Source organism: Struthio camelus, chromosome 5 (assembly GCF_040807025.1).
Source record: "Struthio camelus isolate bStrCam1 chromosome 5, bStrCam1.hap1, whole genome shotgun sequence".
In the NCBI taxonomy this organism is placed as follows: Eukaryota; Metazoa; Chordata; class Aves; order Struthioniformes; family Struthionidae; genus Struthio; species Struthio camelus.
Window position 1 is genome coordinate 67445638 of NC_090946.1, and position 24931 is coordinate 67470568.

The 24931-nt window shown below is 41.2% G+C and overlaps 1 protein-coding gene across 10 annotated transcripts in view; it reads right to left on the reverse strand.

Moving 5' to 3' along the window:
• SYNE3 (spectrin repeat containing nuclear envelope family member 3) overlaps positions 1–24931 on the reverse strand; it is a 70431-nt gene that overhangs the window by 15977 nt on the left and 29523 nt on the right. For all 10 annotated transcript variants that reach the window (XM_068946965.1, XM_068946968.1, XM_068946971.1 and 7 more), the window contains 13 exons: positions 22472–22633; positions 21340–21684; positions 20010–20146; positions 17932–18079; positions 16982–17164; positions 16580–16723; positions 15408–15542; positions 14186–14347; positions 13307–13470; positions 12202–12328; positions 11873–12028; positions 11190–11339; positions 9864–9902 (listed from right to left, as the gene is read on the reverse strand). In XM_068946965.1, coding sequence (XP_068803066.1) covers positions 9864–9902; positions 11190–11339; positions 11873–12028; positions 12202–12328; positions 13307–13470; positions 14186–14347; positions 15408–15542; positions 16580–16723; positions 16982–17164; positions 17932–18079; positions 20010–20146; positions 21340–21684; positions 22472–22633 — 2052 coding nt within the window. The remainder of the gene's footprint in view (positions 1–9863; positions 9903–11189; positions 11340–11872; positions 12029–12201; positions 12329–13306; positions 13471–14185; positions 14348–15407; positions 15543–16579; positions 16724–16981; positions 17165–17931; positions 18080–20009; positions 20147–21339; positions 21685–22471; positions 22634–24931) is intronic.

Consider the following 24931-nt stretch of genomic DNA (forward strand, 5'->3'; position numbering starts at 1 on the left):
TTGTACTTGATTCATGTTCAGGTATTTGAATGACAAGCATTGGTTTAGATCTAGCGAGTCCTCAGCACTTAAATCTGTTTGCAGTTAATAACTCCTTACAAAATGCACCATGAAAAATCACTTGAATGGGAAACAGCAGAAAAGCACTTTAGAACTTGCTACATAATATTCCTGTGTAAGTTGCTAAAGTGCTTTGCTATTGACCACATTCCAGAATATAGGAAAACACACAGTTAATCTAGCTATATGAGGGAGCAGAGGGATATGGCCTCTTATACTAAGCTCGTTAGTGGGGTTTTGCTGCTGCTTGCATGTCACCAGCATGCCTAACAAAAGCCATACCTGCACCACTGAATCAGTGATTCAGTAGAGAAAAATGAAATAGGCTAGCTTAATTCCTCTTGGAGCATTTCACTGAGATGACTAAACTAGAAGAACTGCTGTTTGAAAACTCCTGCTGTCAATGGATAAATGGATCAATGGCTAGTGTCCTAACACAGACATACAAACACACAGATAGCCATGCTGGTTCATGTCGGTGCTCTACTCAGCCCAGTATCCTCCACTCTGCAGCAATCACAGTAGATTGGCAGGCACGTAGGCAAGCATAAGTAACATTTTTCCCTTAACACTCAGCCACCAAGTGCTTTCAGCTCAGGTTGTTTCCTGAGCCTGATGTGGCTCGTCCAACTAGCAATACTCAGTGGGCCTTTCTTCCAGGTCCTTGTCCGCTCTTCCCTTGAACCTATACAAACTTTTGAAGTCCTCAACATCCCTTAACAAGGAGTTTCACAGGTTGACTAACTGTGGCATCAAGAAAAAACCCTTTTGTTAGCTTTGAACCTGGCTCCTAGTCCTTTTTGTGGAAGAGATGGAGGACAGCCAACCCCAGCCATATTCTGCACCATGTAAGTTTCTGTAGATAGCCCTAAGATTAGACAGGATGAATCCAGGTCTATACTTTTATGTCGTGGTCTGCCCACTTTGACTTTAACTGTAAAGGCTTAAACTGCAGCAAGGGAGATTGAGGAAGAACATTTCAATGCAAAGAAGAGTTAGGTCTTGGCAGCAATTGCCTACGTGGCTTTGAACTCTACCACTTCGTTATTCCTCCAAAAATAAGCAAAGCTGTCAGGAGGGCAGTAAGTGCCTTCTAACACATTTCCCTTTTGTTCTGAATAGGAGTATGCCATGATTTTTTTGGTGAAGCAGTTGCATTAACAGTGATATTTTGCCTCTGAGAAGTACTGGGTTTCTGTCCCTTGACGCCACTACGTACTAATTCAGTTGCTGCTTACAGAGACAGGATGCTGCTAAAAAGGAAAAAGATCAGTTCCTGGGGGGGAAGGAGATGCTCTCTCAGATCAAGGCAAATGTGAGACAGTGCAGCTGTGCTTTTCATGAGTTCTCAACTCAGTGAGAGCCATGATCATCCCTCTCTGAGAGCAGCAATATATTTATTGCAAATCACAGCAGGTATTTTCAAGAGAGGAGAAACATTTTCTATTTCTCAGTTCATAATTTGGGAGAGTTGGGTGCCACTGGTCCATACACAGCTGAGAGTCCAATTTGCTCTTGGACAAAGCGCAACACAGCAGGAACTGAGCTAGATATTTCAGATCCGAGATACTTGGCCTCTGCAAAAGGACAGTGGGCCACTGAGTTCAGAACTGGACCTTTCTACATACAAACACTGACCAGCAGTGAGGAATGAGTAAGGACGGCTGGGACTCCCTGCAGTCCTGTGCTTATCTTTCTTCATCTAATAAAGAGCTATCAGAATGTAAGTGCACTGAAGGGAGGTTAACTGAGGTCACACAAGCAATTTTAGCTCTGACATCATCTATCTTTGGATTGCTTGACTTTGCAACCTAAACATTTTTTTCAGTTCTGAAGAGGACAAGTGTATGTACGTAATTAAGTAAGCATACAGGCAAATTACAGGCTTTGTTTTCCTCCTTGGGGAGATTCTGGAGCACCTTAACATGGCTAGATGATAAGCCAGAATCTTTGATAACAGCTTGATTTAAAAGAAAAGAAAAAGAAGGAAAAGCCAGCAGTTTGCATCTGAAGTTTCAGCAGCAACATATGGTGGATATTTTAGAATTTTTGCCACAAAGTCGCCTAGAACTAAGCACTCTGCCATATGTTACCGTGACATGAACGGATTTACAAAGGCTAGCTTCTGCGTGTAGATACAACATGACATGCTTTTAGGATAAAAATGCCAAAGGACAGGGGCTATGGTCTGATCAGGCTATGGCCTGATCTGTTAAAGTAGCACTATATGTAGGGCAGCACTGATTTCTACAATTCTCCAGGCCTCAGCAAGCACAAGAGATCCCTGGTTTGGGACTCTGCATCTTCAACAAACTGGCAATGAAAACGACTTCTTTTTGATCTGGAGAGCATTTGATGTGTGAAAAAAGTTAGGAAGCCTTGTGGAAGATTAGGAAAGCGGTAGGTACACTAAGGTCACTACAGAGATCTTAGTTCCATCTTACAAGAATATGGAAGGACAAACTTCCACTGAGATAATTTTTAGGCACGTTTCAGATCTAGCAGCAGCCAGTGAGCTATACTTAGTTTCCTAGGTATCACAAGTGAAGTATTTGCAAGTTTCAGACCAGGATAAAAATACTATTCAAATACCCAGGAAATTCAGTCAATATTAAAGATTAGGATAGTCATTCCTCACTTTGATTGCAATCTCTGATAAAAAGTTACTGCAGAAACATTAAAATGGACAATTTAAACGCACAGATTTTGCTTGCTGTTCCAAAATCTCAGCAGCTGTTTCCAAAAATCAGCTTGCAAGAGACTTTCAGTAAACAATTTAAACTTTTTATAGCAAGTTTTTCCTGTTTTGCTAAATAACATTGATTCTCTCTCTCAGTGATTATTATATATTTATTTGCAATGAAATAAAGTCTTTGCAGCTTATTTGGACTTTCTATTTGCTAACCAAGAGGAGATATTGTATGCACATAGACACAACTTTATAGTTTAAAATACATTTAGTCAGAATTTCAATTTTGACATATTAAGATGTTAGGTAATGGTGAACCGTAAGTTGTCTTTGCTTAAATGATAAATATTTTTACTCATGATTTGTGTCAAGCTGTGGTTGGAGGAAAAATGGAAATCAATTAAAAACACAAGAATACCTCAACAGTTTTATACACACTCATAAGCTATGCAATTTATCCAAATATATCTTGTCCTTAAAAGCAATGCTGTATTACTTTTAGAAGGAGAGTTGTCTGCAGCTAGCGAACTGAATGGCTGTTTTCAGATAGTATATCTGATCTTTTAGAGGTAGCAGACATCAGTGTCCCACATTAATTCAGGAAGGCAGGTAAGTAAAACAACAGTTCACAGTTTCCAGCTTCCAGTCAGCCTTGTAATTTGAAATACACTAATTAAAATCAGACATAAAAAGAATAAAGCTGAAATGAAGGCAACATTTTCTCACCCCTGTAGAAGAGGCTACTGATGTAAAAAGCTGGCTTATAACTTCAGCAGTATCTGTTTTCTACTGCTTCACCAGTTACTTCCCTCAGTTCAAGACTGAACTTTTTAAAAACAGTCAATCTACATAATCTGAATATTATCTGCATTTTATTTAATCTTTTAAAAATGTGACAGCTTACTTAATAAAAACTAAAATATACTCATTTTAAATTAAAATATTGATTAAAATAATTTTTCTTTCTATGATTTTTACAGTAGTGTTAAAAATACGTTCAAGTTAAAAATACTGAGAACTGGTTTCATTTTGCTATTGGTCAACAAATCTTTCCCTTGTTACCTTTCAGCCAGGAGATAAAACAATATTCTCCAAGAACACCATTTTAAGATTTCTCCTCACTGAAAAAATGCAAACACTTCACAAAATGACAGGATACTTAAAGGAAACATCATTCCAGAAAGGAAGGCAGGGGGCCATCAGCTACATATACAGCTAATACCATGTTAACACAAACGGAAAGTAAGAACTAGCCATCCTGGGAACCAGATGTTTTCTCCAGCATGCAACAGCACTGCACTTGAAGTGAGAGCATCAGCAGGGCACACAAGTGACAGAACTGGATCTGAGACAAATAAAGAGTCCCTGCTTTCTGGTGTTTTTGTGGCATCCTGGGATGTAGACTGGTAAACTGCAACATTTGCAGAAATAAGGCAGGCAGAAGCAGGCAGTCTCACAGCTGCAGTAAGGTGAAGGGAAGCTCTGAGACCAGCTAGAGGATAAACGGTCTGAGACCAGCTCGAGGATAAAGGGGGTGATGCTGCCTGGCACAGAACACCTTGTGACAAGTCAGCATCAGGAACAGGCATAGTCAGGATTTTCAGTGGGTTTTTTTTTTTTTTCCTGCCTGGGAAGTTTTTGTTCCAGGCAAACATCACTGCTGAGGGCAAACAAGTCTTTTTGCTAATTTTAAATGGTAAGATACCCTTCTTCCTGTGTTTGAGCCATGATACAATACCCAAACCAGGTAGGCACAGGTGAAAGGACACAGTGATGAAAAAACATGGACAAGTTCTTCTGAGAATAGGACTGTCCCTTGTCATAGTGAAGTGCCAGTGCCTGACCTACAAAATGAGACTCTAGCTCTCAACTCCTCCATGGTCCTGAAGCATTTGGGCTTCATCTCTGCTTACAATCAATCTTTTTTATTCCAAAGGAAAAAATGTCCTTAGTGCTCTATAAAAGAGAAATTAAAAGCCAAGGGAAAGATAGCTTTTCATAAGTATGTCTTCCATTTTACTAAAAATCGTATAGAAGATTTCAAATGACTAATACCTGCAAGACTTCAGGAAAACAAATGGACCACATATTTTCAATAGAAAGGCATCATACAATGACATGAGCACGTTCATGTGATGCTGTATGCTTCTGTACCTGGACTTTGTGCCTTGTAAAATTCCTGTCATATCTTCACTTGAAGAGAGCAGAACGCATTAGTGTTTTCTTCCTGGTAAACTGTTGCAGCTCCTGCTTTCCACACAGTTTCCTGAATGGCTGCATTAATTTGATTGACTCCAGATCAATGGTGTCTCTAAATAAGATTAACTTACACACTCCTTCTGTGCGTGTGTTTTAGGAGATTACTCTTAGCAATATCTCAAAGGAAGCAATTAGCTGACCACAAATGTAATGAATCCTAATTATTTTGTTTGTACAAACAATAAAGCCAGAATCATTTGTTTAGTAAGGAAGTGTAATTACTCTGAGAACTCAAGAAAATAAATCAAACAACACTACCTAGGCCTGTAAATAATGAGCTTTTGACTCATTTATGCTAAGAATTCTCATGGAATATTTTCAGTTACTTGGTAGCAACCTTTGAAAGTAACATTCATCATAGTTATTATTTAGCATTTGGTTGATTATGTCCTTGAGTGTGCTAGGTACCCTGCAGAAATATCCATCTCCATTGCCCTGTCACTGGCACCTGCTAAAAATTCACTGCAGCCAGTGCAATTTCCTGTAACTGCTTTTTGTTAATCAACAAGAAGTCGCTCACATCACAATCATTATTAGACCATACTGTTCCATCTAGGAGCACCAGCAGCTAGGGGCATGTCCTCAGCAAAGGATGAATGATCAGAAAAAAAGCACATTAATATACAAGGAACAGGCTCTATCATGGCCAACGTTCAGCCATGCAGGCTAGAAATGGAATAAATACTGAACTCAATGGAATGAGAGTGGCTGCAGCTGCGTCTTCCTCTTCCCCAGGTTGGTCTACTGCTGCAGCAAAAAATTCATTGTTCATAAGTGAAAGATGAGCTGAGAGTCACTAAGGACTTTATACTGCAGAAGGCAAATGATCAGTCCAAAATAGCCGAAATTTTGCCTCCTCTGCTGATTCTGTGTGAGCCTAAAGCAAGAAGGATCTGACAAATTAAACAATCTGGTCCTCAAACAGGGATCCATGAACTTCCCATTACATGCAAGTCACTGGATGTGGCAAATACAGTGATGCAGCCCCCAAAAAAGTATTCCTTCTGCCGATATTAACTCCTGAGATCAGCTGTTCTCTCAGGGCAGTTTCTTTCACCATGGTTTTGAAAGGACACTCAAAATACACAAAAATATTTTTCTTCTCTTTCATTCATTTTCTAGCCACACTTTAAGCAGTAAGTCTGAATTTAAAATAAACTGCAAAGCCACTATTGGCTAGTTTGCTTTTCCTTTTCTCTCAGCCTGAACAGCGATGCACCCAAAGAGATCAATATTATCTTCTGGTTCTCTTAAGTGATGCTCAGTGGTCTTATGTTAAGGAAGGCTTATGCAATAAGAGCCTAAGCTTGAAGGAGAGGGGAAAAAAAAAGGACAACTCAGCTTCCAGCACTCAGACTCTAATTGCAGTGATACTTTAAATCCAGAATAAATGCTCTGAAGTCAGCAGAATCACACTGATGTAAGAAAGGTGTAAATTATGGCAACATTTGTCCTAGCTGGCAGGATGTCTGCAAATAACTTGTTGGTGCAAGGGGAGCCATTTCATTTACTCTTATGAGCTATTTCAGTTCTTCATTCCTTCCCACACTGAGCTGTTTCTGATTTTGTTCAGTAGCTATTCAAATCTCAGAATGCTTTTTTGTGCTGCCTGCTATAGGCCTCATTGACAAACTTTTGCTGCCTGCCATTATGTTATTCCAGTATCCTTGAGAATTACCAGAAGACTTCCGTCTTCTTCAGAGAAGTCAAGGAGGAATGAATACCACCCACCTTGATCTAGGTGGGACAGAGGAATTCAAAGATCACAAAATCAAAATGCTTAGCACTGGAAGGGACCTCTGGAGATCATCTAGTCCAACCCCCCTGCTCAAGCAGGCTCCTCTAGAGCATATTGCCCAGGATCGCGTCCAGGCGGGTTTTGAATATCTCCAGCGAAGGAGACTCCACTACCTCTCTGGGCAACCTGTTCCAGTGCTCTGTCACCCTCACAGTCAAGAAGTTTTTCCTCATGACCAGACGGAACTTCCTGTGTTTCAGTTTCTGCCCGTTGCCTCTTGTCCGGTCACTGGACACCACAGAGAAGAGTCTGGCCCCATCCTCTTGACACCTTCCCTTCAGATATTTGTAGACATTGGTCAGATCCCCCCCTCAGTCTTCTCCAGGCTGAACAGGCCCAGTTCCCCCAGCCTTTCCTCATATGAGAGATGCTCCAGTACCTTAATCATCTTAGTAGCCCTCCGCTAGATTCTCTCCAGTAATGCCATGACTCTCTTGCACTGGGGAGCCCAGAACTGGACACAGGACTCCAGGTGAGGCCTCACCAGGGCTGAGGAGAGGGGCAGGATCACCTCCCTCGACCTGCTGGCAACACTCTGTCTAATGCAACCCAGGATACCATCGGCCTTCTTGGCCACAAGGGCACATTGCTGCGTCACGGTTAACTTGTTGTCCACCAGGACTCCCAGGTCCTTCTCGGCAGAGCTGCTTTCCAGCAGTAGCTGGAAGTGTAGTGATACATGAGATTGTTCCTTCCCAGGTGCAGGATCCTGCGCTTGCCTTTGTTGAACTTCAGGAGGTTCCTCTCCGCCCAGCTCTCCAGCCTGTCCAGGTCCCTCTGAATGGCAGCACAGCCCTCTGGGGTATCAGCCACTCCTCCCAGTTTAGTATCATCAGCAAACTGGCTCTGTCCCTTCATCCAAGTCATTGATGGATAAGTTAAACAATACTGGACCCAGTACTGACCCCTGGGGGATACCGCTAGCCACAGGCCTCCAGCTAGACTCCGTGCCATTGATCACAACCCTCTGAGCTCTGCCATCCAGCCAGTTCTCGATCCACCTCACCATCCACTCATCCAGCCTGCACTTCCTGAGCTTGCCTTTGAGGATGTTATGGGAGACAGTGTCAAAAGCCTTGCTGAGGTCAAGGTAGACAACATCCACTGCTCTCCCTCATCTATCTAGCCAGTTGTCCCATCATAGAAGGCTATCAGATTGGTCAAGCATGACTTCCCTTTGGTGAAACCATGCTGACAACTCCGGATCACCTTCTTGTCCTCCACATGCTTAGAGAGGACCTCCAAGATGAGCTGTTCCATCACCTTTCCAGGGATGGAGGTGAGGGGGACAGGCCTGTAGTTTCCTGGCTCCTCCTCCTTGCCCTTTTTGAAGACTGGAGTGACATTGGCTTTCTTCCAGTCCTCAGGCACCTCTCCTGATCTCCATGACCTTTCAAAGATGACGGAAAGTGGCCTAGCAATAACTTGTGGGTGCACCCTATTAGTGTCCATGGACTTGTCCTTGGAGTCTCCTTCCCTGGAGATATTCAAAACCCGTCTGGATGTGATCCTGGGAAATATGCTCTAGGTGACCCTGCTTGAGCAGGGAGGTTGGACTAGATGATCTCCAGAGGTCCCTTCCAACCTAAACGATTCTGTGATTCTGGGCGTCAAGTTTACCTAAATGATCTCTAACGTGATCCTCCTCAATCAAGGGAAAGTCTTCCTTTCTCCAGACAGCATCTAATTGCTCACTGGACATGCAATGATGCCCAAAGCCTGTCTATTTATTTATTTTTCTTTTTTGCTATGAACAGCTCTAGTCCACTGAATCATATGAAAGCAGAGAATTCTTTTGTAGCTCTTCTGGACTATTCCGTTAGGTTTTTTCTAGAAGAAAGCAGCACTGCTTAAGGTCTGGCTACCTCCACACTTAGAATTAAAATGTCACATTGTTTTTTCAACCTGAAAAATTCCAGTGATTTTACTGTACGACCAACAGTACTGAATGATTAACGCTGACCCAAACGTGCAAGAATAGAAATGCTTTGGGACAATCAGGAAGCCCGAACTGTGGCCAAAATTATTCAGAAGATGTGTGAAAGCTACCGTGAATACGTCAGAATTTCACTGAGGAACAACATGGTAGATGCTACTCCAACTTTGAGCACCAGCTCATCTGAATGCGGAAGTTGTGATCTCTGACCTTACCAGAGCCGCATTCTGGTAAGCCACTCCCTAAACATTTGTCCCTTTTTAAGAAATTTTGCAACAGGAAAAATCAAGGGTTTGATCTGGCTCAAGGTGATTATGTGATATGTTCATATGACACATTATTCATCCAATTTACTTTGTGTTGGGCAAATAAAGCCCTACTCTGTTCCTTCTAAAAGCCAAGGGAAAGTGAGTTAACAGTGCAAAGTGGAAGCCAACAGTGTCTATAAACACAGCAAGTTCAGACAGGAAAAGGGCTCAGTTCACTACTACTCAGGTCAATGGAAAGACTCACGGACTTCACAGGAATTGGATCAGAAATGCTCCTTGGGCTTAATAAGAAGCTGGTAATATTTTGTTTTCTTTAAGTTTGTACCTATTGTCTCTTGTATGGATTTTGTTTCTTTTGTCATCACTTCCAAGAAAAATTCCTTCCTGGGAAGGATTCTGCTGCATTAGAAAGAGGGTGGGCTGAATGATCTGAAGCAATTTTTTCAGAAATGCCTAAAGAAATTAGGAGTCCAATTTTCAAAATTATTTTAGGCACTTAGTGCCTGAATCCTTTGGACAGAGATTCGGGCTCCTTAGTCTTTTCTGAAAAACAACTTAAGTGCATATAGCATGTAGCAGTGCAAAAGATGAGTTCCTTTAGTCTGCCAGAAGATAGATATTTAGCTTCTAGAGATATAGCAAGCATAGCTCAAGAGCAAAACTTTATAAGTAAAACAAGCTTAATATTTTTCCCTTTTAAAATCTGGATAATTTTTTAAAAGTATTTCAAAGAGAGGCTCTTAAACATCAAATTAATCTCAAGAATCTCAAAAAAAAAGATTATTTAACATAATTAAGTGTGAAATGCCTGATCATACCTTTTTTTAGTTTAATGATAGGAAATTCTCGTACCTTTCTGAATCTGTCTGGTCCTTCCAAAGAGCTAGGAATCTGTTGGAAAAAAAAAAAAAGAACTTAGATCCCAGTGGAGCCTATAAATGAATATGCACTTCACAGGGGATGGTTCTTTCACATTCATGGTCATCTGGATAGAGTGAACCAGCAGGTGATTTTTATTTAATGAGCTTTTTAACGCACATTAGGAACAGAGCTAAAATGGTTTCAGGTTCCTGACTATTTGAATCAGATTGTTTTAGTAGCAATAGCTTTGATTTTACTGACCCCTATTGACAATATTTAGGTTTACACAAGCTATTCGGTTAACAACAAATACCTAATTATAATCAATTACACAGTTCTTATAAATAGGCTCTTCATTGATAGTGGAAACAATTTTGGTGCCTCAAATTTTAGGTGCTCAGGTTCAGACACTATTCAAAGTATATAGAAAGTATACACTTTACACACTTCTATATACTTACCAAGTATGTAGAGAGTGCCAAATGCACAACTGGGAAGTCTAATCCTCTGAATAAGGTATTTTTTGTGTTTTGAACACACAAAATTAATTGTTATGCTAGAAAAATGTTAGTTAATAGTTATGTATACTTACACTAAGAACTTGGAAATATCTTCAGCATGACCTGGAATATCTTATGTATTGGGATAAATTCTGTCATCCTCAGTATGTCTTCTGTATACTACCTTGATAAGTTCTTTAATCTTTTGTTTCTCACATTAAAATACATTGCAATTTTTCTCTAAAAATACCTCCTTTTTATTCCATTCCAAATTCTTAGCCCATGAAGAAAGTTTCTCAAAGGAAGTACATAGGGATAGGTCCTTCTGTGGCTATTCTGATCACTATGCCTCACAGCAGGAGACAAATAATGAATGGTGAACGTATTCTTATTGCAGGAACTGTTCCAAAGAATTCAGCGAAGAATGTTCTGCCAAGAAAGGGCCAAAAGCTAGAAGTCTCAGAGTAAGATTCCTTTATGTGCCCAAACGGGTTATAAATTTGGAGTATTTACACATATAAACAGCAACTGTGTGCATCTTTGACACTGACCAATTGTTTTTGTTTTGAACTTCCTACTTTGAAAACTATTCCGAGTATTGTTTACATAAGGAAAAAGACAGTGTAAGACTTATTTTAACACAAGAATGCTTGTGCTTATGTTTATAAACACACAGTTATGTTTGTACTGCCTTAATGGTATTCATCAAGGATTGCTTATTTAAGCACACACATATGCGCTCTGGACTTGGGACTAGCAACCCAGAAGAGCAATGGCAGCGATCAACAGTGACTGCGAGTCAAGTGCTGTCACCTACCGGCAAACTCAGGGACTCTCTCAGTTTAGATTTGTAGAGCATCCATCGGTAACGCAAGTCCTCCAGATCTTCAGTGTTTCCAGTGACAGGATGAAGATGAAGGAGGTCTTCAAAGAGACGCTGACCATCAGGAACATTAGACTGGAGCTCCTGCAGGCAAAGACAGGGTCATCACCAGCAACTCAGAATTTGAACAAGACCCCACTTTCATAATATAGCGTTTAAAAGAACAGCGGCACTAAATCAAACAACTAAGTACTCTGGATCAGCATGTTTATCTCTGTGATTACTTTTTTGGCCTGAAATGGTACAGAATGGTCCGCTAATCTGAAAGACCCATTTGTTCCATTTGCTCTTACAGCTTCCATTATTGTTATATCTGACTGCATTCAACAGAAAGTAAAATACGGAGGCCAGATACCAGCCACTGATTTTAATCATCTTCCTTTAATGAACACCTTTGCCATACCAGGCTGGAAATATCCAGTCCAAAAGCTACAGGCCAGGCTGCTCCCTTCCTTCTACCACTCTGACTCTGATAGACCTTCCTTAGTAGGAGAAGTATTTTACTACTTCTAAATTCCTGAGCTTTCTAGTCTCTCCAGCACAAGATGCTTCTTTAATTCTGAAAGAGCTTTCACTGACTGCAACTTTCACCTCCTTTTCATCCTCTGAAAACTAACCTCCAGCTTGCTGTGTCGTGCCTTAATTTCCTCCACAGAAGATGACTCCAGAGCAAGAATTTTGGTCAGTTTGGTGTTTTCTCCTTGTAACCACTCTTCAAAGTCATGTAGGAGCTTAAGGTGGCTGCTTTTATTTTGCCGCTCTCCTCTCCTCTCCTAGGTTACAGAAAAACAGGAATAAAAAAGCCCTTTTATATAAGTCAGACATGTCTTCTGAATGCCTGATTGCAAGATCTTCATCTCCAACCTTGTAACCTGTAATATCAGATGAAACCAATAAATTTGTTTTTGTGAAGCTGACACGGAAGCAGACAGAATCCCTCTCTCACCTGCTTATGACTGAGATCTACACCTAAAGGACGGAAGGCCGGTCCAGATATTTGTCTGCTGTCCACAGAGTCTGTTTTCTTCTTTTCACCAGCCAATGGTCTATTTAACTGCCACCTTTTGAGAAGGCTTGAAAACACAAAATCAGAGATATCAGTGCAGTGACACAGTTAATGATGCAACATCCACACTTCGACTAGGGCTGTGGGAGACACCTCTAGAGAAATAACATTGTTACTACTGCAGTTATTTCCAACTTATGAACAAAATAAGACCAAATCAGGAGTACTCCAGAGCAGTACCAGTTCTCCAGGCCTAACATTTTCATTGGAGTAGTTTGTTTTGCTTTACTGGGGTGGGCAGGGGGAAAGAGAGAGGCAAAAGACCCCTACCATGACAATATACCTTCTGGTCCAAAAACAGCAGGCAGTACAATTAAACCTGCCTCAATTTAACCAGTCCATTTTCATGCCTATTCTGTAACTATTTATGTATGAAAATACACACACATTCACGCATGTAGCACAATATTACATTTTAATAATTTAAATTTTAATAATTTACATTTCACACTAGCAAATCTGAACAGTGGTTAGACACTGTACTGTGGGTCCAAAATAAATGAAGTCTACCCCTGCCAGCTAAGGGAGCATTTTGGCTCTGCTTAGGCTTCTGCAGGTTTGCAAAAGGCACATATCCCAGTGCAGAAGCAGCCTCCTTGGCGATAACCCCAGATGAGACACAAAGGAGACCTAGCAGGCGAGGCACAACAGCAGAAGTCAGTGGGTCTCTGTCCTATTCTCTGCCATGTGGACCAGCTCTACAAGGGCAGTCCAGGCACTAAGGAAATACTGCCTACTTGAAGTGTGATGAAAAGGCAGCAGCAGAGACTATTCTTGTCCCTGGATTCTCCAAAGTGGTGGTGTTTCAAATTTGTGGTTTCCAATTTACAAGAAGTTAAGTAAAATCTCAACTTTCTTCCCTAGTGTTGTAACGCAGCCCTTCATTTTCACAGCACAGAGCACAAAGCACTAAGTGTTTCTGGTCATACAGCAGGAAAGAGCATCCCCTTGAAGTAAGAGGAGGAAGATGTACACGCCCACTTACCTGGTTGCCATCTCTTTGAGTGATCTCCAGGACTCCTTCAATTGATCTAGCTCTGCCTGGACATGGGCAGTCTCCTCTGGGGAAGAATTCTCCATGACCAGCTGGCCATGAGCTTCCACAAGGTGAAGATGGATCTCCTTATCTGGAAACTCAGCTAGCAATCTCTGAAACGTATAGCCCTTACAGTTACTTCTAGGTATCCTGGGTAAAGCAGTGTATGTCAGACTGAAGGCCATGTTCAGTCCGGGACTATGCTGGTTCTGTTGATACTAGCTAGAAAATACCTATCGGGAAAAAAAATACGCTGTGGATTCTTGCAAAGAGCCGATATAGGTCAAAGAGCTGATGGCAAAATTTAAAGGGGAAAGCTGTCAGTGCATCTGTAGCCTCCCTATGAGATATCTTGGTTTCCTCTTATGAAAATAAAAGCTGCCAGCTGACATTATCTAGTGGAGTGATTCAAGCACGCAAAATACTGCTACACGTGCAAAAGCCAGCAGCTGTGGGAGAGCTTAGTTCGATACAGTGTAAGGTTAGCTAACAAGGTAATGTTCAATGTATTGACTCGAACATACAGACAAAGGTGGGTATTGTCCAGAGAGACCATCTTGACAGGAAAAACTTTTAAGACCGCTTCTGCTTGGATAATACTTTAGCCATTTCAACACAACCTCACTGTTCTTTTCTTTTACCTAGCTCTATACCCCACAGCACAAGGCAAAGCAGCAGGGAGGCAGCTGCAACCAACAGCTGTCTGAGGAGGAACAAACCGCTATCGCTCTCTGCAGCCAGGAGCTCCTTGCTATAATATCCCTTCCCTTAAAGTCTGAATGCTGCATAGTGAATAATTAACGCCTTACACTAAGGTACTTTCCTCACCTCAAGGTCCGCCACCCTGCCCTCAGTGCTCCTCTCCCCATCAGCACACTGGTAGGACTCCAGCTTCTCGGTGGTTACTGTGATCCACTGCTGGAGATCGGAAAGTTTGTCATTAAATGTCCAGTGCTTCTGAATGTGCTCCTCGCTCTTTTGTATCATCACCTACAAATGATAAAAATATGTCAGCAATTGAATACATGCAGAAGGAGGTTTCATTAATGGATCCAACACTGAATAATGACACAGAATCTCATGAACAAAAAGTAAAAAGAACCGTTAAAGAGACAAAAAAGCTTTAGCCTTTAGCATCAATGGCATGGAAGACTTATCTACAGGCTCCTGCAGGCCTGAATTCAGCCGCTGGAGGGGGCATTAAGCAGTAGGATAACTCTCTTTTCAGAGTAAACAAGATAAAGAATGACATTTTTTTAATACCTCAACCAATGTTACCTACTTTTTACATTCTTTGAATCAGAGATAACTGCATAGACAAGAAGATTTATCCTACCCTTTTTAGTTCTTGGCAAAAATTCAATCCAGTGATAAATGGAATTGCTGAAACTCAAACTAGAATTCTACAATGCATATCAGGTAGCACTTTATTAGAGGTAATTTTATGCTGACCTACATAACTAAAGGTCATTTGAGAGGCTCTTCTGATATTGTTTTGGAAGGAAATTTTATAGCTATGTTTATAAACTACAGAAAGCTTCAGGTCAAAATGAGTTCTTATGCAGTAGCAACACTTTTTTTCCTCATTAACTTTTAGGTTACATACAGCTGTATAAGTTGGTATAGCTTTATATATATATATGTGTGTATATATATATACACACACACACACACACACACACACACACACAGAGCAACAAATAGTTGGTTCAATGCTATAGCACTGTCTAGGAATTCGTGAACAAGTCCAAGGACCTCCACGTTAATAAAACTACAAGCTCTTCTGGTCAAAAAACTCAGGCCCTCTCCAGAAACAATTTATATAGATACAAAAATCTGTGTGGATGGTATCCTTTCCCAGTGGAAAGTCACATTACAGAAAACTCCTCCAGAATTCTCCAGTTATGGAGAATGTCTTCCTCACCCGAAATGAAAATATCAATCATTCAAAGCATACACTGTCATATGGTAAAAGTTTTTTTTTTTTTTTTAAAAAAAACAGTGACAGCTGTTAACTCCACAGGCAGCTAAAAACTCCTCTGCACATTACCTCCAGCGATCTCTTCAGGGCCTGAGAATCGGATGAAAGCTGGTTCATTTCATGCCTGTGTGTGGTATTTGACTGAACAAGCTTCTCTACCTCTTCCATTTGAATTGCAAGCTCTGCCAAATCATCTTGGATCATCTGCAGAGGAAAAGACAGATTGCACGTGGGTAATGTGCTAGATGTAACATGACCCTCCAGATGGATATACAAACATATGCTAAATAAAGGTAGTATCATTTGACAGTGTGAAGGCAAATAAAGAAGAAACACTGTCATTAAGCAAATTAATTGTTCTGATGTCTAGAAGTGAACATTTCCAAAACAAATGGTTAGATATTCTTACATGTTAACAGTTGATAACAAAGAAGACAAGCTGCTAAGAAGCTGCCAGAGGAGAGATGGTACTGCAGCTAAGTACTGCAAAAAACTATGGTGACAACATCCCTATGGTCACCATTGGCGAGGTGACACAATATAGCTGAGTCTCTACAGGGCATCACAGTCAAAAGGAAGAATCACATTCCCCTTCTCTTCCTCTCTTTCTCTTCTCTCCCCTCTCCCAACAGCCAGTGCCACTGCATGCCTTAAGCAGGCTCCGTTGCATGCTGGACCCTTTGCTGAACCAATTCAAAACACTAACTAGGCAGAAAACTATCATCACCTTTTTTGTTGATTAATTTTTTCCTATTTTGGCCAGTTGAATAAGTTCTTGGAGTAAATCTGGTGAGTGTCAAAGCTGTGACAAAGTAAACAGCAGGAACAAGGGATGTGGAAGGGGGTAGGACCACGTGAGCTCCTGCTTTTGGAGGAAGTAAGCTGTTAGATCAGTTTATCTTGTGCAGTTTCACTCCCAGCAGGTACTATGAGAACACATTTTCTTCGGCAAAAAGCTCAAGATTTTGTGGAACCAACAGCTTTCAGCTGCTTGTTCTTTCCCTTGTACACCAGTTTGCCAGTCCTTCAGCTGCATTCCTTCAATTTCTTCCAGTCCATGCTATAAACTGGACCAAATGAAACTATCTGACACACTGTCAATTGAGGGGACAAGGTGCTGAATTTCTAATGCTAATAAAACACTAATTTAGCCTCAGAAGATAGATATGAGCTTCACTACATGCACAAATAGGAGCACAGTTAACTGAGGATACCATGGACAGACATTTATGGTAACGTACCTGGAGTCTCTGGAGTTGTGTCTTTTTTCCTAAGAGGTCAGGCTGCGGTTCATTCTCTAGATCTACTTTGGCTTTGATTGCAGATAATTTATTCTGCAAAGGTGCAAAACCAGCATCAAAGTCCTGATGTTGCAATATCAAATTCTGGAGAAAGAGGTAAAAAAAGTGTACCATTCAGTATTATGTCCTTGACATTATTTTTTGTCCATGTCCATCTTATACTTGGAATAAGACTAAGTCACACTGTTCAACAAGCCATACCTTCCCATGAATATTTGATCAACCTAGAAAAAGGTATTTGGCACAGCTGTTAGTACTAAATTTCTTGCTATAAAACTGGCTTAATAAAAGATTAATCATAGTCTTTGTCATGGACAAAACTGTAGATGGGTTGCAGCTCACCTGCAGTTTGCGCTTGCGTTGCAGCAGACTTTTATGTAGAATTTCCCTCTCCTTTGAAGCTTCAGCTACTTCCACCAGAAGAGACTTTGCTTCTTCCTCACCAAGGACATTGTTTAACAAATCTTTCTTCAGTTGTAATGTCATCAACTTCTCTTTGAACTGAGAGCTTTCAGCTAGAGCAGCCTGAAGGAGAAAAATTCTTCCAGTGAAATCATAACTAAAATAAAATAATCACACAACCATGTTATTCTCACACAAGTCACACAACCAAAGCAGTATGACAAAGCCAGGTAAAAACATCCTGCTGGGCCACCAAAGGATAACAGGTGGTCCTTGCATGGTGCCAGTTAAAGGAGAAGTCTTCCTGCTAATGTCAGAAACACCAGGCCTGCATCCATTTTGTGAACAGAAATAGAGGAAAACCGTACTATAGAGAGAGTTGTCCGTACAAAGGAGAGGCCTAAACATCCAGCAGAAAGGACAGCTTGAATGCTCCCCCCAAAGATAAACTCTTTTCCTGTTCACAGACAAGTTTATTCCAGAGATCAGAGGGATGACAAAGTTACAAACACCTTTCAGGGCACTTGTAGAAATCATACATTGTAATCTCTGAACTATGTTACTGTATGTTTATTAGCAGAGTTCACAGACTTCCTGCCCAGGCAGATTTGGGGTTAGTGCCTAAACAACATTATAATCACTGCTAATGACAGCTGGTATTTTAACTTAGTTTAAGTTGACAGCTCTAGCTCACCAAACGCAGGGCAGAAAATAGGGCATTCTACCACAGCTAGAGGTAAGGATTGACCTCTGTACTGTGGGGTTTCCTATCATATTGCAAATACCTTTCCAGCTGTTGCTGTCTGACAGCCGTATGCAGGCGGTTGCTGTCATAGCTTTGCAAATACAAACCAAGTATCAGTTTCTTAACTTAGTAATAGGTTTGCTACCTCAATCTGAGCCAGCGCTGGCTCTGGAGCATCCAGGAGCATCTTGACTGATAGCTTCCACTGTTCAAAATCTTGTAGGGGATTTTGAAAAAGCCTCCTCAATTGACATTCTGTATCAACGCTCATTTTAGATGTCTTCCCTCTAACACTGCATGGATAAAGTGACAACAGAGAGAAGGATTACAAAGAAATCTGAGTCCAAACATCCTATTCATCAAGGCATGAATTAACACAATCCTCGTGTATAAACCATATCCAACACAAAAGGCCTCAGTCTTTTTTACTCTCTGAGTCTGGTACTGCACACTGACAGCTGCTCTGTCAGTCGGAGATGTCTGACAAAAGTTTATTTAGACGCTATGAGACACGTTTTTCTTTTGTGCAACTACATATCAGGAATTACTCTGCTCCCTAGCACTAAGCATTCTTGTCTTGTATGTAAGCATTGCTATCACCGGCATGATTTACCACATAATATTATGGCAGCAGTCTCACTGACTGGTGGGAGAAACAAGCCAAGAGTATGTAGACTCTAACTGCAGTTGTCTGAACTGTTTCACATATTATAGAGTATTTGCATCTTTAAAAATCTAATTAAAAATAAATTGTGATCACCTCCAGTTACCTATAAAAAAGGGGAAAAATACATAATCTTTTTTGTCTTCAGATCTAGTTTTTTTAAACCTTGCAGAATTGCATATATATTTTTTATTTCTCCATATACATTTCTACATATGTATATATACACACACATATATAAATCTATACATGTCTCTCTCTATATAAATCAGAGACTAAATAAAAACAGCACACATTCACTAAATATCCAGGCTTTTCTTACACAGGCTTAACCAAACTACAGCTGAGTAACAAGGCCTACCAGCGACACACCCCATGCAGCTGCCTCCTGTTTTTCTAAGCTTTCCTGACCTCCCAAGTCTGCTGAATCCTATTTGAAACGGTAGCATGCAGCCCAAACTATATGTTCATACGGGAACAGTATCCTGCAGACTCCCAGGACAGGCAAGCAAGAGCAATGCCACAGGCTTCCAAGGAAATCATGATCAACTCTGCCTTTTTATAAGGGCAGAACTAATAATCTTACTTTGTCACTAGGATTTTTCTGAGCTAAACAAAGAGTAGTTTGCCGAGACCAAGAGCTCTGCAAATGGAAAGCTCTGATATTAAAGGTTCTTTGCCATTTGCTCTGCTACTTCTGCCAGGCTCAGCGTGAAGCTGCCACACTCTGCAAAGTAGCTTCGGAGAGAAGCTGGTAAAAGAGCAGCTGCCATTTTCTACTCAGAGACAAGTTCTTCTGCTTCTCTTTCAACATTGTTTACTTGCTAATTTTTAAAGGTGAAATCCTTTTCCATAATGACCTATAACCCCTCCAGATGGGCAGCACAATGTGCACTGGACACAGGAAAATAAGTTTGAATACAGTAAAAAAAACTGACCTTTCTTTTTCCTCAAAAAATGATCCTTTCTTCTAGTTTGAAAAATTTGCTGCAGCTTCTTTACTTCCTGATTCCAGGCAGCCTGGAGACGGAAACACTGAAGTCTGGGGAGAGGCTAAACTTTCAGCGTTTCCAACCCAAGGCAAGCTGAAAACAGGAGTTACGCATATATGCCGTCAGGAGAAGGGGGAATGAACTCTGCCAAATAACTGCTAAGGCAGATGAGTCATCACAACAAACTCAAAAAGGAAGGGCCATAATTCTTCTAAACCGTTTACCACTACGGCTCCTGTCCTGATTTTCTAGTTGCTGTTGTGAAAGGCAAGCAAAATACATAAATTATCATACAACGCTCAGAAGACTAAATTAGCTGCCAAACAACCTAATTTTCTTCAAACACACATATACGTAACATTAATGACGCAAGATCATTACTTGAAAACGGCCAGCAGCCTGCAGTTCCAAACAAATGGCTAAAATTGTGACGTAACTGGTAAAAACCCTTCTTTTCTAACCCCGTCACCTACAGTCAGACAGCATTTCACACTTTTTTCATATGCCCTTGTCAATCGCCTCAGTGTCAGAGAAGATTCTCCCTCACATAATCAGACTTCCCAATACCTTTGATACTCCTGTATGGCAGAGACAACACTCTCAGCATGTGGCTGCACATCTTGGGAAAAATGTAGCAGTTCCTTAAGCTGAGCTTTCAGTCTCTCAACCTTGGACTCTTCTACAGCCAGAGATGCTCTTGTTGCCTAAAACATACAAAAAATGAACAGATCACACCTTATTTAGTGCCTTTCACATGAAATGGAGTGAAAAGATTGTCTCTCAACGTAGGGACATTGCTAGCCACAATTCCTCTTTCTGCTACCTTTTCTCATGGTTGTAACGAATACGGACTTTGTTAGACAGACTACATTCTCAGGAACAGTTTTGCTCCTACAAGCTCTCTCTACTCTCCTCATACTACTTAGCCTCTGCATCTGATCCACTGTTTGAATAGAGTGAATCACAAACAAGCCCAATTCCAGTTTTCTGATTGCAGGATCTAATGTGAGATCCATGCTTGGCACAGTCTTAACTGTTTGTTTGCATGCAGAGATCTTTCTCAAACACTCATATGTACAAGAGGTTAACTCTATGCTTATGTGAGGAAACAGGAGAAAAAAAAAAAAGTGCAAATGTAGCTGTATTGAACTAGTTTGTATTTTGTGGATCCTGTTTGCACGTACTTTTCCCAACTAGACCTGCCTACTGCTGGCCATACGAATAGCAATGAAAAGTATTTTGAAAAGCAAAAATAAATGCAAAACCAACTCTCTAGAGCAAATGACTGTTAAAAATTCTTACCTACTTTATGTGTGGAAAACTTTTTTCATTCTTATTTTGTCAACAGTTTGATTTTGATTTAAATATTGGATTTTTACAAACTTCAGATTTCTTCTTAAGCATGAACATGTATCTCATGATAGGGGAGCACAGGTACCCACCTTGCACAAATGAAGGATGTAATAGAGAAATGGTCCCACCAAATACCCCAAACTATATATGTATATACCCTCATATATATATATATACATATATATACACATATATATCATGAGACAGTATTTTTTCTGCTTCTTTATATGTAGAACAAACTGTATCATTTGCTCTGCACTGTGCTTTTTTCCACATACGATCCCTTTGAAGTCAAGACACAAACTTCATTACATCCTCCACACTACCTCTTGTGCAGAATAAAATAAAGATTCCAATAGTTGATTTCACTGTTGCTACTCAGAGTTTTCTTCAATCTCTTTCATACACACTCCTACTCTTTCCTTATCACTTTTAAACAATGGGACAGGCATCTGTTAGATGTGACTACATGTGTTCAATTTACAAGGAATAGGACTGAGCTTGATACCTACTGATTTTAAGCTTACAAAGCGCAACAACTTACGTTGCATTTTCTCCACAGAGCTACACACTCATCTTCACTCTTCTCCCCCACCCCAGGGTCCAAGTCATTTTCTAGTTTCTGTAGATCTTTTCTGAATTCCTGAACGTCTGCTTCTAATCGTCTGGCTTGGGATTCATAGGCACTTTCTGATTGTAGGATCTTGAGCAATCTATCCTCTTCCTCATTACACAGCAGTTTCAACTTCTCCAAGGCTTTTCTCAGCTCTTCAAGCTCATACTTCATTCTCTCAGCTCCCAGCGGGGAGGTATTCTGAATCACATCTGCACACTGACTTTCAAGATGCTTCCATTTCTTTCCACCATTCCTAATGTTTTTGGCAATTTCCTGCAGAAAGAGGAAGTTAAATAAAAATAAGCTGGGGGGAAGAGTAAATTAGGGAAAAAAGGTGAAAATGGTAGGAAAATGAAATCCTCTTTCCTGGCTGTACATTTTTATTTCTTTACTTCTTATGTCAAAGTATGCCTTTTCTCTAGTGGCCAGGTGCTAAGGTTGATCTATTCCTTTGCACTTAATAGCCTTCTGAGCAATGTTAACTGCCACAATACTAGCAAAAAGAAACTATTGAAAATATTAGCTCTCTGGAAATATTGGCTTGATTTTCAGAAATACTTGCCACCTGAGGTCCGTGATGAACACAACAGGAACTGCAGGCAGTAATTAGAACTGATAATCAGACCTCTGAGAGATTTAAAGATGAACAGTTTAAGCCATAGAATCAAAATGTTAGAGACTATTTTCAAAGCAGGTGCTTTTATCTCCAGCTCTAAACTTTCAAAGCCTGTCAGCTTTCAGGTTCTATTTGGATGACCAAATACCATTCATTTAAAAAAAATTTAAAGGTATGATTCTCAAAGACTCCTATAACTGTGGAAGATTAGGCTTTAAAAAAATCCTGATCCGCCTGTGACCTGTGATCCAGTTGGGAGAATCATACACGCTAATGATCTTTTGGACCTGATGTAAATCTCTCCCCCAGCTCACGTTACAATTATCACCTTAATTTGCTTATGTAATTCTTTTCTAAGTACGCTCTTGCATGGCTTGGGAAATATATACAGACATGGAGAACGCACAATCCTGGCCCCTTGGCAGAAGCGTATCATATAAGGACCTGTAGTGCTTTTAACTTGTCCTCTGCTGAAGACTTGGTTATTTCTCCAATGCAGCCGTTTAATCTTTCTGTCACACCATTCAGCCACGATTGAAATCGGTTGACGTTAGCGCTGTACCGCTCGTGTTCTTTGGTTATCTTTTCAAGCAGTTTCACTCTGCTCTGTAACGAAGAGACATCAGAAGCAGTGAGGATAGTGCTTATCTGGCTCTTTTTCCTTCATCCTCTAACCCAGAAAATTCAAACAAGAGTCCCTTTCTGTGAGCTCCCACAGCACTTGTCTCTGCAGGAATTCACAGTTCATCCCAAGAAAGAGGACACAAAAGTACATAAAGGCTTGTCCCAAGTCTTGGTCATGCTGCACTGTCTCAACGGTTAGTCTCTGAGCAGGCAAACTGCAAGATCCTCTCAGGTGAATTTCTAGCCTTCCATTTCCAAAAATTCATATTCCCTCATAGGAAGAAGAAGAGACAGAAGTCTGTTTCTGGTTTTGGCTTCAGGGGGGCAAGCAGCTAAGTTCCCTAGTAAAAAAATAAAGATGAGCATAGAATAGATTTACTTTGCCTGTCCAAATGAGAAAGAAATACACTGGGGTAGGTACATGCAAATTATTTAAAAGCATTCACTATTTAAACAGGCTGTAAAGAAAGTGACTGTAGATTCAACTCAGGGTATGCCTGGAAATTGTGTAGCCCAGGAGCTTTTGTGTTTTTTTCCATTTGCAGATCACAAACGATCGTCTGGTGGTACTGCAGACCCTGAAAGTAAAGCTAAGCCTATGGGCAACAGGCTGGATTTTCTGGGATACTCTTTGTGCATCCCTGGACTGACAGAGGACAGAACACCATGAGTTGCCCATAGCTGACCCAGCCTGACTGACACCCCTTATAACAAGGCAGGATCACATTTGCCCAGATCATCCCTGTTTGTCAGCTGAAGGTTAGCCGTTCTCTGAAGGAGATTGTACATGATCATGAGGAACCCCATTTTGTTGTTTCACTAATATAATATCCAACCTAAACTTATTTCCTGCAATTCAGACTGACTTTTTTCTTGCCCTTCCCCAGCTGGCATGGGGAACAATGGAGTTACACTGTGGTTACATTAGAAAAAAAAATTTGTCTCTTGTGCAATACATTTAGTGCTTGCAGCACCGTTCAAAAGCTTTGCTCTTGCTGACACAATGGGCATAACCAGCCAGGTTTCATTTTGCGTAATATGGGATACATCCCATGCTTCTGAGCAGAGCGTGATCCCAGCTGCTATCCCCAGGGAGCAGGAGGATAGCTGCAATGGAAGGAAGTCCTCGCTGCGTTTCCTTTGTCTCTGTGAGCCTCTGGGCAGAGCCCCCCACTCCATCAATCCGCCCGAGGTGGCACAGGGACATTGCTGTCCCAGGCCAGCAGAAGGGTTGTATGAACACAAGCAACCACCAGAACCCCCTTGCACTAATGAGGGATGGTCCCTCGGGGGCTTTGCCCTTACCTTTGGGACTGGTTATGCCCACAGTGCAGTGCAAAGCCATCGCTCTCACCATGCCTCATCGAGCCAGTGCTTTCCACAACGACATTCTTATCTCTGCTGATATGTGCAAATCAAGAGTGACTCCCCTACAGTTAGTTGAGTTGCTCTGGGACCAGAGAGCAACTAAGGGACAACTGGGCACAGTACTGCTTCCCACAGTGGACAAAATGCTGCCCCCTTATTAGAGCAGTTCCTTTAAAAGAATCACCTGTGCAAACAGGGGTTTGGATGACAGACCAAAAGGGAGAACTGTGGTAACACTTCTGCGACCAAGATGTATCCAGCAACACCTTGCTTTTGTGCTAGGCCTCCTTGCCTTGATTCTCAAGTCTGCAGAGATGCATACTAGTTAAACTGTATGGTGCCGTGGTGCCCAGCAACAGGACAAGAGGCAATGGGCAGAAACTGAACCACAGGAAGTTCCATCTGAACCTGAGAAAAAACTTCTTCACTGTGAGGGTGACAGAGCACTGGAAGAGGTTGCCCAGAGAGGTGGTGGAGTCTCCTTCCCTGGAGATATTCCAAACCCGTCTGGATGTGATCCTGGGCAATATGCTCTAGGTGACCCTGCTTGAGCAGGGAGGTTGGACTAGATGATCTCCAGAGGTCCCTTCCAACCTAAACGATTCTGTGTGATTCTGTGTGAAACAACTATTGCTTTGAGCTCAAGTCAAAGCTCTTAGGAGTGTAAATGGGCCAAACATTTGGCCAAAGCAAGTCAGTCAAAGTTCACTCATTCCCAGGAATTAGGCCCATTTATTGAACTGACTAATACAAGTGGCAAAATCAGAAGCTCCAGAGGGAGCAAGTCAGATTAACAGAACAGAGCCATTACACTAATATAGAGAGCATTAAAGAGGAAGTAGAAACAACGTCCCCCAGGACAGACTGTTCGGCCAAAACAAAGGAGCGCACGGTTTGGATACTCCTGCTGGT